At 38.1% G+C, this 15490-nt stretch overlaps 2 protein-coding genes across 2 annotated transcripts in view; one reads left to right on the top strand and one right to left on the bottom strand.

Moving 5' to 3' along the window:
- Positions 1-12084, top strand: part of IGSF5 (immunoglobulin superfamily member 5) — a 64829-nt gene extending 52745 nt beyond the window's left edge. Inside the window, 5 exon segments of the mRNA XM_042457840.1 lie at positions 1198-1209; positions 2286-2361; positions 2363-2390; positions 4477-4544; positions 11152-12084. Of these exon segments, the coding sequence (XP_042313774.1) occupies positions 1198-1209; positions 2286-2361; positions 2363-2390; positions 4477-4544; positions 11152-11247 (280 nt within the window). The 3' untranslated portion in view covers positions 11248-12084.
- HMGN1 (high mobility group nucleosome binding domain 1) overlaps positions 1-15490 on the bottom strand; it is a 1114480-nt gene that overhangs the window by 253223 nt on the left and 845767 nt on the right. The gene's annotated exons all lie outside the window — the stretch shown is intronic.

The raw sequence follows: 15490 nt of genomic DNA on the forward strand, positions 1-15490 counted from the left end.
TCTCCTGCCATGCCTGCATCCCTCCCTCTCTCCTTTCCTCCTGCCTAGGGGTCCTGGCGGTGGCGGCAGCGGCGGGGGCTGTCAGGGCTCCCTCCACCTCCTGCTTCGGCTCCCTTGCCTTCATCCATTCTTCTTGCAGCAGCGGAGAAGGCTGCCGGCCAGGGCTCATTGGACATGCCTCCGTCCGGCATGCCTTAGTCCATCCTCCAGTGATGTTCAGGATGGAGGCATGTCCAAAGACCCCGGGCCGGCAGCCTTCCCCATTGCTGCCATTGCTGCCACTGCTGCCGTCCCCCACGCTTCTGGGCCTCCCTGAGCTTGGCCATTCTGGGATTCTGGGAGGCCCCAGAAGCCTGGAGAATAGTGGTGGTGGCGGCAGCAGCACTGACGGAGAAGGTTGCTGGTCAGGGGTCTTTGGACGTACCTCCATCCTGGATGTCGTTGGGGACAGACAAGGTACGCCAGATGGAGGCACGTCCAATGGGTCCGGCTCACAGCCTTCTCCATTGCAGCCACTCAGCAACAGGATTGGATGGAGGCAAAGGAGCTGAAAAAGGTGGCAGAGGGAACCCTGATATCCCTGCTGGTGCCACCGCCAGGGGCCCCAGTCAGGAGGGAAGGAGGGGAGGAGGAAAGAAGGAGGGAATGAGGAGGAAGAAGAGGAGGAGGAGAGGAAGGAAGGAGGAGGGAAAGAAGGAGGGAAGGAAGGAGGTATAGGTGGGAGGGGGGCACAGTTGGGTCAGAGGGGGCTGCCAGGGCATTCAAATCCACCCTGGTTTCCACGGGCTGAATGATTTATTGTCACATAAATCAATTCAGCCAAAAAAGAGCGGGAAAACCCAGCTCCTTTTTGGCACGGGTTAAATGGGGGAAAACCAGCCCTCCTTAGGAATCGTTCCAAATCGATTCCCAAGTGGAACCAGGGTGGTTTAAAATGGACGTGATTTCACATGATCCAAGTTAAAAATAGTGGGAATGACTTTTTAACCATTTACCGTGGTGCAAACCATTGTCTTCCTATTTGAAGGCATGAGGTTGTAAAGTTTAAAAATAATGAGATGTTCAATAGTATTATTAGAAGATTTTACATCAATACAGAGATATTTAAAATGATGCCATTGTGGACCATATAACATTTATTTTGTTTGCATTCACCTTTAAAGAGCACAGATTGAAAAATAACTGCTGCTATCAAAGAAATTTAGCCCAGTTTATACCTAATTCTGCAAATGCTTATGTTACTGTTACATTTTGTTTAACCTTACTGAGGCAGTGACATTCTGAACATTGAGCTCTAGACAGAGGGATCCAGTTTGGGTCATGATCTATTTTTCATTGGTATTTCAGTTGTGAATTTTTTGCCAAGTGTTCATTGTTTATATAATTTCTTAAGGTATAAGTTAAGATTGATCAAGTTATTTATTTATTTAAACGGGGTTTATTTCTTCAGACTGCCTTTCCTTAATTTCCCTGTGAATGAAGTTCAACAAAGTTGATGAATTAGCTTAATTTTAAAATACTATACATACAATGAATTTAAAACCAGTGGAAGTGTTTTTTTTAAAAGTGATATTTTGAAAACAAGAGAAACATCTCAGTTTATCCACTTCAGTTCAGAGGCCTGACAAAATTATAATAGTTTAGGTTTACTACTATGCTCTTAGCAGTGTGATTTCGCAGCTTTCTGCATTTTGGAGGTTCGTTTTCTATTGTATGAAGATGTGAAGACACATTGGCATTTTGTAGTATTCCCATTTTTTCTTTTTTTTTTTCTTTTACACAATGTACAACTTGAGACCATAGGTCAGCAGTGTTATCTCCAACACAATCTCAGAATTCATTGAATCATCATATTCTAAAGGGATGCAGCAACTGAACTGAGCCTTGTCTTCCTACCAAAATTGGGCAGCTTTTTCATAGGCATATGCCTTAATAACTTTTCTGGGTACAGGGGAGATAAGTGGAGGAAGAAAGATTATTTCCATCTAGAAGGAGTCTCAGAAAATTTCCTAGCCTTGTTAAAATTATTTTCTTATCTTCTAGGAAAGGCATCTTGCTACCACTTTAAAGCAACCAGACCTATTGCCATTAAACTATACTTTTCTTATTGAGACTGCAACTGCACAACCATAAATTATTCTTTAGAAAACTAAACAAGATAGAAGAAGGTTTGATAGATTTGCCATGGTCATTATAAGTTGGAAATGACTCGAAGCACACAACAATTATTTCCTTGCACAGGTGGATTTTAAATATAAACCATTTTTATTTTCTAGGAATTTCAGAAATAAAACCACTAATAGAAATTTAGAGACAATGTCACATGATGGAAATGAAAATTATGGCTACAATCCAGAGGAGAACAATGTATGATACTGTGCAAATGAGAGGTATGTTGTATGGAAAGATTGGCTGATATCCTGCATTGATTTGTCAGAGTGAAAAGCTCCAAAGAGAACAATGTCTTTTATGTGCTTTTGGTTGCCATTCCTACGCCCTGCAAATGGCTTTGGGAGCATGTTCCAGCAGCTTGATAGTTAAAACTCTCTCTCTCCCCCCTCCCTCTCTCCTCTCTCCCCCCTCTCTCTCCCCCCTCTCTCTCCCCTCTCCCCCCTCCCTCCCTCCCTCTCTCTCTCTCTCTCTCTCTCTCTCTGTGTGTGTGTGTGTGGTGTTAGAGGTTGGGTCATTGGCTGAATGCAGTACTGGATACCCCTCTCTGCAATGACCCTAAAATGCAGGAATAATAGTTATGTCTGTGCAATGTGGTCCAACAGGATATGACCACTGTATATGCTGTAGTTACTTCATATGCTGATTTTAAACCACCTTTTGATAGTTAGAAAACAGCGTGGAAAATTCTAGTTTTCCTCGGAACAGTGTGATACATGGTTTGAAAAGACAGAATCAAGTGATTCTATTTGAAAAAGTCAGAATCAAGTGAGTGAAGAGATGAGACTTAACTTGCCAATATATGAGAACAAACAACAAAATGTCTGAAATTTCTCATCTCTTTTCTCCAGAATCTTTATCTGTGTATAACTTTAGACATGCATTTATCATACAAAATACAAAATTCTTCATATCTGCCTTATTCTTGGGTATTCTTCTGGTCACTTCCAGCAAGGTGTTTTAGAGTGATGTACTCCTGATATATTTTAGAATGGTATATGCATGTCTAAAGCCTTATCCTTCATCTGGCTCTGTTCAGAAGGATTTGTACATTGTTAGTGCTGTTGGATTTATCATTAAGCAAAATGTGATTGCCATAGCAATCTTGCTTCATATTGTAATAAGTAGAATACATTAGTTAATTAGGTAGATAGGTAAATATCCCATTTTTCTTCCAGTGCAGAAACCAAAGTGGCTTAATTTTTAATCTTCAGGGCAGATTAAAATCGAATACAACTAAAGATCTAGCATAATCATAAAGAACATTTTAAAATAATGAAATAGACTATCATATGGGGAACAGCACCAAATTAAAAGCAGGTTTAATGTATTTAAAACATGACAAAAGAAGAAAAAACTGCAGTACACCCATTAAAAAACTCTTCTGGGCAATCAATTAATGGTCAACAACTAATATAAATGAATAGGTCTTTGCCTGTTCATTTAAAAAGAGTAAAGAGGAGGCCAAACCTAGCCTACTATTGGAGGGAGTTCCACAGCCTAGGTGCAACCTTTGAGAAGACTCTCTCTTGTGTCTTCTCCAAGTGTGCCAGTGAGACCATTGGGATCATGAAAAAAACAAAACAGCACTCTATAGCCATAATAGTCTCACACTGGGTTCTGGGTGACAGAGGGTTGCAAACCCCAGGAAATAGAATTTAAAGTCCATTAGCAATGCAGAAAGAAACCTCCATTGAGATCCACATTGTCTCTGTCCAGTGCTACCCACCCCTTTCTTTGGCAGAGAACATTGAATTTCTCAAGAAGTCTCTGTGCTGTTGTATTTGGTATTATTTTAGATGCTGTTTGGGTAAAACACCAAATGTAGTTCCAATAATAATAATAATAATAATAATAAACAATCTTATTTGGAGTTTTTTGTGGGGTTTTTGGGCTATGTGGCCATGTTTTAGAGAGTTTGTTCCTGACGTTTCATCAGCATCTGTGGATGGCATCTTCAGAGAATGCTTGCCTGGAAAAAAATGGATACACACACACACACACACACACACACACACACACACACACACACACACAGTATGAGCCTGGGAATCCAGGAATGATTTGCATGTGTATTGTTTTTATTTGGATATTATTGTATTTTTCTACATGGGCAACACAGCTAGCCCTGGATATGTTTCCTTAGTTAAGGAGATTGTTCTGTTTTGTGAAGAGTTATCTCTTCTTTTTATATAAAAAGGACTTCTACAAATACCTGCTGTTTTGTATTCCGAAATGATTTACAGTTCCTGCCATTTCAAACAATAATTTATAACAATCTTGTGCATATTGTGTTCTTTCTTGTAGGAAATGCCACTGTTAGACCTCGTTTTTATGGCCCGAATCAAGATGCAAATGTGACCCCTGTGTCAGAGGTAATTAGGAGAAGTTTTTTTGGAATGGTAACGTGTTCCTTAAACATGTAATGGATCTACAGTAAATCATGCTTTTCCAAAGAACTGGAAAATCTTTTTTAAAAACCTACATTTTAGTTTTAATCTTGAAATTGAGTGTTCTTTTCATAGCCTGGGCACAGCAAAACAGTAGATTTTGTAGCATTTTTGAGACTAATTGAAAGGGGAAAAAACCTAGTATGAGCTTTTGAGAACACAGTCCACTTCATCAGCTGCTTCATCAGTTGTATGTAATGAAGTGGTCTGAGTCCACAAAAGGTTATAATAACTTTTTCACAGTTAGCCTCAAAGGTGTTCCTGGGGAGTTTATCACATGGGAGGAAAAGTGCCATGCCAAAATCCCATGCATAAACGGGGTTTAAATCCTGGGGAAATCCCTCAAGAGTGGGATTGTTTTTAGATATGTCATGTGAATTAAGCAACATTAATCCATATAAAAAGTGGCAAAACACGTTGCTTTTTAACTTCGGGATTTTCCTGAAGTTAAAAAGTGGTGTGATTTTACAGCTTTTCGCATGGGTTAATGTTGCAGTAATGCTTAATTTGAGTGACGTCATCTGAAAACAATCCCGTTGTGGGATTCTCCTGGATTTAAACCCTGTTCATGCACGGGATTTGGGAGCTACCCTCCTGTGTGATAAACTCCTGGATTTATTTATGTTTTTTCTTTGTTTTTGCCACAACAGTTTTAAATAGTTACTTTTTTGAATACTATTACAGTGGAAACCATTTTTAAAACATCTAATTTGTATACAGTATTTGGATACAAAGGTTTATGACAGTAGAATGAAATGACATCTTGTCTGTTTTGTTAAAAATTTCATGCATTTTCTGGATTTTTCTGCATATAATTTTCAGCACTGAAATGGAAAAGTAGATGAGGGAAGAGAACTGTGGCTAAACAACTTTAGTGGCTTTCCACAGTTTTAAAAATGCAAGTGATAGTTTCAGTTTTTGCCATGTAATGCTCAGTATAAGCAATAAATGGAACACAATGTTGGCCTTATTGACAAGGATCTTTCCCTTCTCTTGCACTTCTCTCTCTCAATCTTTATTATTTTTAAAAGTTACCACTTTAAACATAATAACACATTGACTTCTGTAAACAAGCCTAGGTGGTTCCATTTTAAATTTGTTACAAATTATCCCCCTCCCCATATTACAAATAAATGCAGATAACAACTACAGTACCTAGTTTATCAGCTACACTTTCTATTGTTTCTTCTGTTTCATTAAATAAATCATTAAATCTATTCACTCCTTAAAAAGTAAATTACCTCTTTTCCCACTTCCCCCTTTTCATATGAATTCTGTTATTTCAATCTACTTATATATTAAACAAACGTATATTAATTTTGCTTACATTTGTATTCTTTACCCATTTATCCACATCATCTATTTGTTATTTATTTGCTTGTCCATATACATTTAAATAGACCATTTCTTCTTACAATATTTAAAGACTGCTTCCCAATCTTTCCCCCATTTCTCAGTTGGCTTTCCTCTAATTAACATTGTTAATCTATCTAACTGTAACATATCTAATATTTTCATAAGCCATTCATCAGTTGTTGGGAGTTCAGAATCTTTCCATTTTTGTGCAATAGTCATTCTTGAAGTTGTTATTAAGTATAATATACATTTTAGATGCTTTCTTTCCTCTTTACCATCCACTATACTGAGAAGAAAGAATTCAGGTTTTACTTTAATTTTAATTTCAAAAATTGTCTGTAATATCTTAGGAATCTCTATCCAAAACTTGTTTGTTTTTACACATGTCCAACAAATATGGTAAAAGTAATTTCACATCTACCACATTTCCAGCATATTCCATTTCCATTTTTATACATTTTTGCTAAATTACTTGGGTTTTGCTGTGTATCTTAGGCTTGCAGTTTTTTCTCTCTTAATGTCCCTATTTCCTTCAAGCTTTTGCCATGTGCAGTGCCAATGTGCAAAACAAAACATATGGTTCACCAGTCATTACCAAAATGTGACACAGATATCATTGCATACATTATGGCACTAGCAATCCTTCCCTTGTTCCTGAGATAAAACTTTGCACCCTCTTATGGAGGTCCTTTGGCTTACTTTCTCAGTTCTTGCAGCAACAATCCATAATGTGTGAGTATTTTCTCATCATGAATCACAGCAAGCCTAGGGACAAATCATTTGAGCCACCATATCCTTGAAATGTGAACCCCATATATTCTACTTTTATTTGATCTCTGAGAATATCAGTCTTTTGATGTTACTCTGTAACACAGAGGTCAGTTTTCTTTTTCATCTTTGTTCTCAGAATGTATGCTTTTTAATCTGTTTGATTTAGAGCTGAGAACAATTGTTGTTGAAAGAACAGATCAAAGTTACCTTAACTGTGGGCTATCACTTGCTTGAAAGACTGCTGGGCAGTTTCTAGAAAAATAAGGCATCATAGAGAGTGAGACAGACCTGCTTCATAATGATCTAGAGCAGTGGTTCTGAAACAGTGAGGCAGGACCCTCAGGCAGAGACACAAGACTTGGAGGCTTTGATCCCTCCTCCTCCTCTTCTTCCCAAACTTTTTATGTGTAAAATGTACACACGCGTTGAATTAAATATTGAACTTACTTAAATGAAACTTTTCTAATTTGAACAATGTTATTTCTTTATAAAATGTTAACATATGAATATGCATGAATATGCAAATTTAAATACATAGACTATGTAAACAAATATTATTATTCATATACTGCATTGAGTGGAGGCACATGACATCTGCATGTCGATGTAAAGGAAGGTCCTGAGGGTAAAAGGTTTGAGTACTACTGACCTAGGGTGTAGCCACACTTCAGAATTAAAGCAGTTTGATACCATGTTAACTGCTATGGCTCAAGGTTATGGATTTCTGGGATTTTTAGTTTTGTGAGATATTTAGCCTTTTCTGTCAGAGCGCCCTGGTGCTACAACAAACTACAAACCCCAAGAATCAATATGATGGAGCCATGACAGTTAAAGCAGTATCAAACTACATTAATTTAGCAGAGTGGCAGTACCCAAAGTCTATAAGTTTAGGTGCTTTTACAGGAGACTAGTGTACAGTATCAAGGAGTGCTATTCTGGCAATGTTATAATTCATCCACAGGGAGAAGGAGTTGTAAAAACTTTTCTTTTTCATTCTTGACTTACATTTAATCTGATTGCAACTCCTGACTCTTCCATCAATGTTGTAGGACGATTTTCCTCATTTCAACCAAAGCCAGCAGGTGCCACAAAATATCATAAAAAGGAAACAATTCTAATAACAATAACTGAGCCTCCTGTCTGTTGAGATCATTTCAGGGGAAGGATTACAATATTGGGTCATAATATTGGGGAAAAGGTGGAATATAAATGCAGTAAGAAGGAGCATTGGCAGGACTTGTGGAGGTAGCTTGATGAGTAACTCAAAGGGACCACATGCTATCAATGATTTGGAAGTACAGTAAACAACAGTGATTTAGAACCAAAACAGTTTCCTTGTTTTTACCTCAATAGTAGGGGAACACTTCAATTTTTACATCACATGTGCGGGGTGAGATGGGGGAATAACTGAACTTTCTATAGAAAGAGAAGACTATTTTTCTTTGTCATCTGTATTTTTGGGGAAGGAGGGAGAAGACTGACCCAGGGAATGAAAAAACAGCTGCATGTCACCTGCAGAGCATATGATTGCCACCCTCCATGGCAGCCCAGTTCCATGTAAAGAAACAGATTTTTCTTACTGCAAGCAAAACCAGATTAAATGCTTGGTGCTGTGAAAAACTTTCATTCACTTCAAGAAGTTATAAATCTAGCTCCTTAGATTTTTAAACCTATATCGCTGATCAGCAGCAGGTTTGGCTATGAACAAAGATAAGAAACACAACCAACAAGCATGTGATACCAGCTCTCTTCCCTTGCTGTTTTCCTAGCTTACTGTATACCAGTTGACAAGATCGTTGGTTTGCTTTGTAATGCTGATGAATTCCTGTCTGAAAGGATACCGCTGGGCAAATTGAAAATTCAGGAATCTGTAACTAAGAACAGATGTGGAGGCGTCATACATCTCAATAATGTCATAAGAGGAATGATAGAATATTCACAATAGATGCAATCCTTGTCTCATTGTGAGAAGATCAGTGTCAAAAACTCAGTTATAGGTATCAATGCTAGCTTTAAGAAGAATGGATGCACACACCTAGTTTGATTAACAGCTTCTGCAGTTGAAAATGAAAATAAATGTTTGAGTGTTCGTGATTTTGTCTGTGATTCCAAACACCATCTTTATTTAGGCTACCAAAAGTGAGGCAGTGGTTTCAAGAGACTGTTTACTGCAGTGTTGGCAGCAGTGTAACAATACAGTATTGGACACACTGCTTTATACATTAGCCCTTTATGGTTTATTAAATAATTTAGATCTTATAGTTGGGCTTCTATATCCATGGATCCTGCAATCATGGAATCTGCATCCATGGTTTCAACTATCCACAGCTATAAATAAATAAATAAATAAATTCCAAAAGCCAATCCTTGATTTTCCGTTTTATATATGGAACACCATTTCACTATGCCATTGTATATAATGAGACTTGATCATCCATGGATTTTGATATCCCCAGGGGGTTCCTGGAACCAAACCCCAGGAGATACCAAGGGCCCACTGTATATTTTCAAGTTACTAAGAGTCTACAACAGAGGTGGGCAATGGGGAGTGGGGAGCCACATTAGACCATAGAAAGGCACCCCCACCACACTCCCATGCTGAGAGAGAGAGAGAGAGAGAGAGAGAGAGAGAGAGAGAGAGAGAATCAGAATTCCCTCCCTACCCAAATTCTCCAAGTAAACCAGAATTCCTCCTTCCATCCACATGCCCTAAATACCTTCTAGGCCCAGCATGTGACTTCCAAAAGTCAGTTCCTGGACTCAAAATGACGCAGGGAGGCAAAAATGGTTTTAAAAAAGTTCCATACCCATAGAAGTCATTTTTGTGTCCCCGGGGTCATGAAATCAGCACTGTAAGGCTGTGTGCAGGCTGGGGGCAACACTTTGCTCGCCCTTGGTCTCTTTGGAGACCAGAAATGCATATAGTAGATGCACTAAACTATTCTTATGTGTTTAAAATTATATACAAACTTGTACTAAGTTGCGATTTAAGTATACATAATAAATAAAAAGTGTTGTACCACAGCTCAGCGGGCCATATTCATGCAAGCTGATGAATATAGTTTACACAGAGCAAGCACAGCAATGCAGAAAGAGGTTCAAACTAGAAAGGGAAGAAGTTATTGTTGAATTTTCCACTGTAATATATGGTTATTTTCAAAGTACTAGTTTTAATTTACATTGAAACAAAACTGAAATATATTATTAACGGTTTTTCAGCAACAATAAAGTTGGCATGAGTCCTAAGTTTCTGCACATGATTGCAGAACTGAGTTGGGCTGCTGCTGATTAAATCATGAAATAATTGATTAATTCCTATAAAAAGGCTATGCTATGAAAATGTAGCATTCATCTTATGTAGTAAAAAAATCCTTAAATGATGATAAAAATATCAGTACTTTTAGTTTTACTTGTGAAGGGAACACACTGGTCACTGAACCCTGACCCAGCTAAAGTTTGTCTTGCCTAAATTGTTCAGCTTTTGCCTCTGCAGAAGGCAGATTTACAACACACTTCTGAGTTTACTCGGGGGCTGTAGGCACAGGCCCAAAGGCCCATGTTTATCCAAGCCTTGCATCACCTGGTTCAGATGATACAGGCCAATATCCCCAGGCTGGACGCTGATCTGGCAATCCTGGTCCAATCCTGACTCAAAGGGCCCTTAGCATGGGTCAAAAAGACCCACTGTTTGTCTCAGAGTTTCTAGGAAATTCAGCAGCAACACCTGGCAGACCAGACTGCCCTGCACCCCCTTACCATCCTCCACTGTCAGGATCTCTGATGTGGAAAGGGAATGGGGTGTAGCCAGACAATCCATTTCCATGTCAGATGCTGCAATGGGGTCGTCTTAGTAGAGGCAATGGTAGAGGAAGATAAGGGGTGCACAGTGGTGGTGGGTTTATGTTGCGGCAACAGACAGGGATGTAAACTCCTGGCTGTCCCAGCACTGCCCCAGGAACCGACCTGAGCATGGCCTGTGTTATCCAGGCTCATCTGCTCAGCCCCTCAAGAATAAATCTCTCTGTGTTTTGTGAGGCTTACTGCATAGTTATTGTGTTTAAAACTGAAGGGTTCATTATGGTCCAAAACATAATGCAGAAATAATCCAGTTTGAGACCACTTTAACTGCCCTGGCCCAGTGCTAGGGAATTCTGGGAATGGTAGTTTTGTGAGACATTTAAACTTCTCTGTCAGGACGCTCTGGTGCCACAATAAACTACAGTTCCCAGGATTCCCTACCACTGAGCCAGGGCAGGTAAAGTAGTCTCAAACTGGATTGTTTCTGCAGTGTGTTTTTGACCTATGGTCCACTTTAGCTGGATCACGACTGCATTTTTAACAGAGCCACTTATGAGGAATATAATTTAGAAACACTATATTTAACTCTTATCTATGTCATTTATAGGTCCATTACGATAGACAGCACGATGAAGCACTTCCATCAAGAACTACTGCTTACCCAGTTCATCCAAGGAAAACCAGGAATGTGACACTTGTATAAGAAACTGTCACCGTAGCTGGGTATCACAACTTCCAGACAATCATCAATGTGTGTATCTGAGAACCAGCAACTTGTTGAGGAACTTTAAGAATTCAGAAAGACTGCTTTCTTTTCTTTTCTTTTAAAAAAACTGTTATTTAAAACAAAAAAGCTTGCACTTTCTCCCCTTTAAGACATTTATTTTGCATGATGAAGAATTCTGTGAAAGATAAATGTTTATGCATTATACATTATACATTCAAGTTGTTAGTTGGTGCAATAGAAGATTTAATTTCATTTTTCATATTCATCCCAAAACCATTCATTTCACTTGATTCATTTATACTGTAATGTAAGGCCAAATTTTATTCTACATATATTATATATTTGCTTATAATATAAGCAATATAAGGAGTAAATAATATTTATTATATCATTTTTCTGGTTTGCATAGAGTGGATAGTACTGACACTGTAAGTAGATCAAATCAGGCACATCCAGAGATAATCACAGCAGAAAAATAACTGGAGTGGTGAACAGCTATTAAGGCATAATGAAATCATGATTTTTACTAAAGCTAACGTGAATGCATGAGGATTTTTAAAAATATCTTTCTCATTTTTAGCCGGCATTGTACAAATCTATAGCACTTGTCATCTCAAATGCTTACTATTAATACCTCAGATCTAGCAGATAATGTTTCAGCAATTCAGCTATACAATGATATCACAAACAATTGCTCTGAAGGATGTCTGTTTGATTCTATTTTGATTGTTTCATTTATGTATGCTCCTCTTGCTCAACAGCTCCATTTAAAAAAAAGTTCAAAGGCAGACTCATTAAAATCAATAAATTCCAGTTTTAGAAGGGGAGTTTATGTTCATTGCAAAAGAATGGATTTTGACAAACAATTTTTCTCTATTGCACATTGACTTCAAAGTCTTTGTATAATACATCAGTGATGGTCTACCTCACAGTGGACTCTGTATTGTCATCATAATACAAAATAACATATATATATAATTTTGGCCTGTGTGTATTTCCCCAGATTTACAAGAGTAGAAAACAGTCTAAGCCAGTGCTACTCAAACCGATCATTCCTGGATTGATTCAAGTCCTTGAGCCATTAGCTGCCAGTCCCTTGTGTGTTTCCAAGGAAGAAACATACAGTTGTAGCCAGTGGGCACAGATATCACATGAGTCCCTAGACCAGGGGTTCTCAGCCTGTCCTTTGAGGAGCCCTTAGGGCTCCGTGTGCACTTCCCAGGTATTCTGCAGCCGCTCCAGGAAAATGAAAGAAATAAAAATTGAATGAAGTTAAAGAATAAGAACATATGCTTATATATAAACACCATTAACTTGTAAGACATAGGGTAGGCCTCGTAGGGCCTCCGCCGTAGAAATAAGGGCTCCATGAGTCAAAAAGTTTGGGAATCCCTGTCCTAGACCATTGTAAAAACAATAATGGCTGGTCCGCCAAACCAGATAGGATCTTAAAGTTTCACAATGTACAATGCGTAGTTAGGGTGAGCTTATACTGAGTGTATACTGATCAAGTTCAATAAGACTGGGGATTAATGAATAGTGCATGCATCTCTCTGTCATACCATTTTTCCTTGCTCAAAAAGAGAATTGCTATGAAACTTAGCATAAAATAAATGGTGGTGTAAGTTTACCCCAAAACAAATATTCCATAACCACACAGGATTTAGATCCAGTATAAACTTTCTTCAAATTCCTTTTGGATTTCACATTGAATAAATTACCTGAATTCATTGACTCATATCAATTTAAAAATAGTTCTGACTTTCCACGGCAGCTTTTATGTGACAACAGAAAGAAAAAATCTTGGATTTGTGTGGGCTACTAATCTTAACTGACATACCATTTCAGCACTGCCAGTAATTGCTAATCACAATATTGACAGTAAATATTTAATTGCTCATTTCATAGGACAGCACCACAAGCTATATATTAATTTCAAATATATACAAAGTGATTGTGCAACCCCCTCCCTTCCGGGCTGCTAGCAACAAAGTTTCTAGCTTAAGCAAAATTCTAGTAGCTAGACATTTTGTAAATATATATATTTATTTCTATATTAGTTGCACAGGATTCCCTGTATGAAGGTTTACAGGATATTGTGAATATTGCTGAAGTAATTCTACCAAGTTAAATAGTTAATCTCATTGCTTGCTGTAGAGCAAGTGAGTTGCCAAGGCAGAAAATTAATAATATTGGTGTGAAAGCCATAAGGGAGAATAATACATTTTGTATTGAGTACCATATCAGTTTAAGCAGAGTGTTGTGTTTATTGATTTCACTTCTCCTTAGGAACCTAGGGAATTTGTAACACGATGGTGTGTGTGTATGTTTTTGTGTGTGTATTACGTACAGTTGTCTGAAGAACAATGTGTAAAACTTCCTGTTAGCTTCCAGATGCAGCTAAGGACTGTACACTTTCCCTGTTACTAAATGACATGAGTGTTGTGGAAGATGACCGACTGAGCATACCTGCACAAACAGCAAAGATGCAAGGTATGCAGCAGGTGGCCATACTGTCTTTAATGGTATTTGTGCTGCATGTTTTCCTTAATGGTAGATTTTGGGGCCTGATGTGAGGGAGACACTGGAACTGGGGGATTTTAAAAGCTGGTGGTGATGGGATGACAGACATACACTAAATAATATCAATAGTTTTTAACAGGACACCTTCTCCCTTTTTTATAGCCCTTAAAGAAGGCCATGCAAATATTTTCCCCCCAGTTGAAACCTGTTTGCTATTTCTTCATATCAATTTCAATCTCTCTTCCACCCCAAGACTCTCATCTCTCTTTCATATGACTTTGTTTCCACTTATTTCTGCATGAAGTGTTTTCACTTTCACTTTGTAGGCTTTCATGCCAGTATCCAAATGATTGTCATATTGAACATCTCATTATTTAAGAAAAAACAAATGATTGTGATCAGAAAATGCATACAGAAGTACAACTAACCCACTAACAAGGAACTATGTACATTGCTTCAGATATGAAGCGATTTCAGCACAAAGTCCTTAAAATGTTTTAGAGCCAATTCAGAATTTTGGATTAGCATTGAATTTGTGGATGGTACAGTCAAAAAATAGGCAATGTTTCTGTGATCCAAGCTCTTAGAACTGAAGCTTGGTTCATAAATCTGTTTAGCCTCTTCCCAGTCCCAGTCTGCACTTTCTTCAGAACCAGGGATGGATTATCAATGGTTCAATTGGTGCCATTGCTAAAAGTCCTTTATTGGCTAGGGGCCCAGGAGTGGAAAAAAAGAGAAAAGATGTAGCTTGTTCCTTCTTCTTCACATTGCCTGATGATTCTGTTGAATGCAAATACATTTTTAAATGCTCCAATATGAAAATAGTATAAATTTACACATATTATTATAGAATGTAACAAGATGTTCAAATTTTATTAAGCAACACTGAAGGAATTGATCCAAAGAAAAATATTTGGCATTCAAAGTCTTTTGAAATAACTGGGATTCTTTCCATTTACTTTATTGGGCTCTGGGCCAGGGTTTTTATTAGTAATAACAACAGTCTCCACTCCAAGCAACAGCTTGTGATGAATTGCTGCAAAAATTTTAAGAGGCACAAGAAACCTAATTTAAAAACTCTTCTTGGGAAAGCTTCAAATATCAGGTTTTCAGAAACTTAAAACAATCAGTTAGTCATAATTTTTTGTGGGTTTTTCGGGCTATGTGGCCATGTTCTAGAAGAGTTTTTTCCTGACATTTCACCAGCATCTGTGGCTGGCATCTTCAGAGAATCAGTTAGTCAGTTACATATTTCTTTGTTTTCTATGTGATTTCTTATAAGCAAAATAATTCTTACCAGCTCTATTTTGGACACGAGAGATTGATATTTAAACAAGTGCATTATCTAAGAACACTTGTCCTTAAGGAACCTTCAGGTAAACCTCTGATAAAGATGGTTAGCATACCAATATTTCTACTGCACAAACTTAAACTGCGGTACAAGCTGAGAGTTTTGAAATGTTATTTTGCTGGACGAGTTCCCAGAACCCTCCAGCCAGCTTGGCCACTGGCCATTCTGACTGTAAGATTCTGTGAAATGTAGTCACAAAAAGTAACTTTTCCAAGTTCACACCCAACCACACACATCAACCATCTTTGGACTGTACAGAAATAGAAAGTGAAGTGAATGGCACAGCCACGCAGGTAAACAAATGGCATCTTATGTTAAAAACATAATGTTCACTTGATCTCTCTT

Source organism: Sceloporus undulatus, chromosome 3 (genome assembly GCF_019175285.1).
Source record: "Sceloporus undulatus isolate JIND9_A2432 ecotype Alabama chromosome 3, SceUnd_v1.1, whole genome shotgun sequence".
Taxonomy (NCBI): domain Eukaryota; kingdom Metazoa; phylum Chordata; class Lepidosauria; order Squamata; family Phrynosomatidae; genus Sceloporus; species Sceloporus undulatus.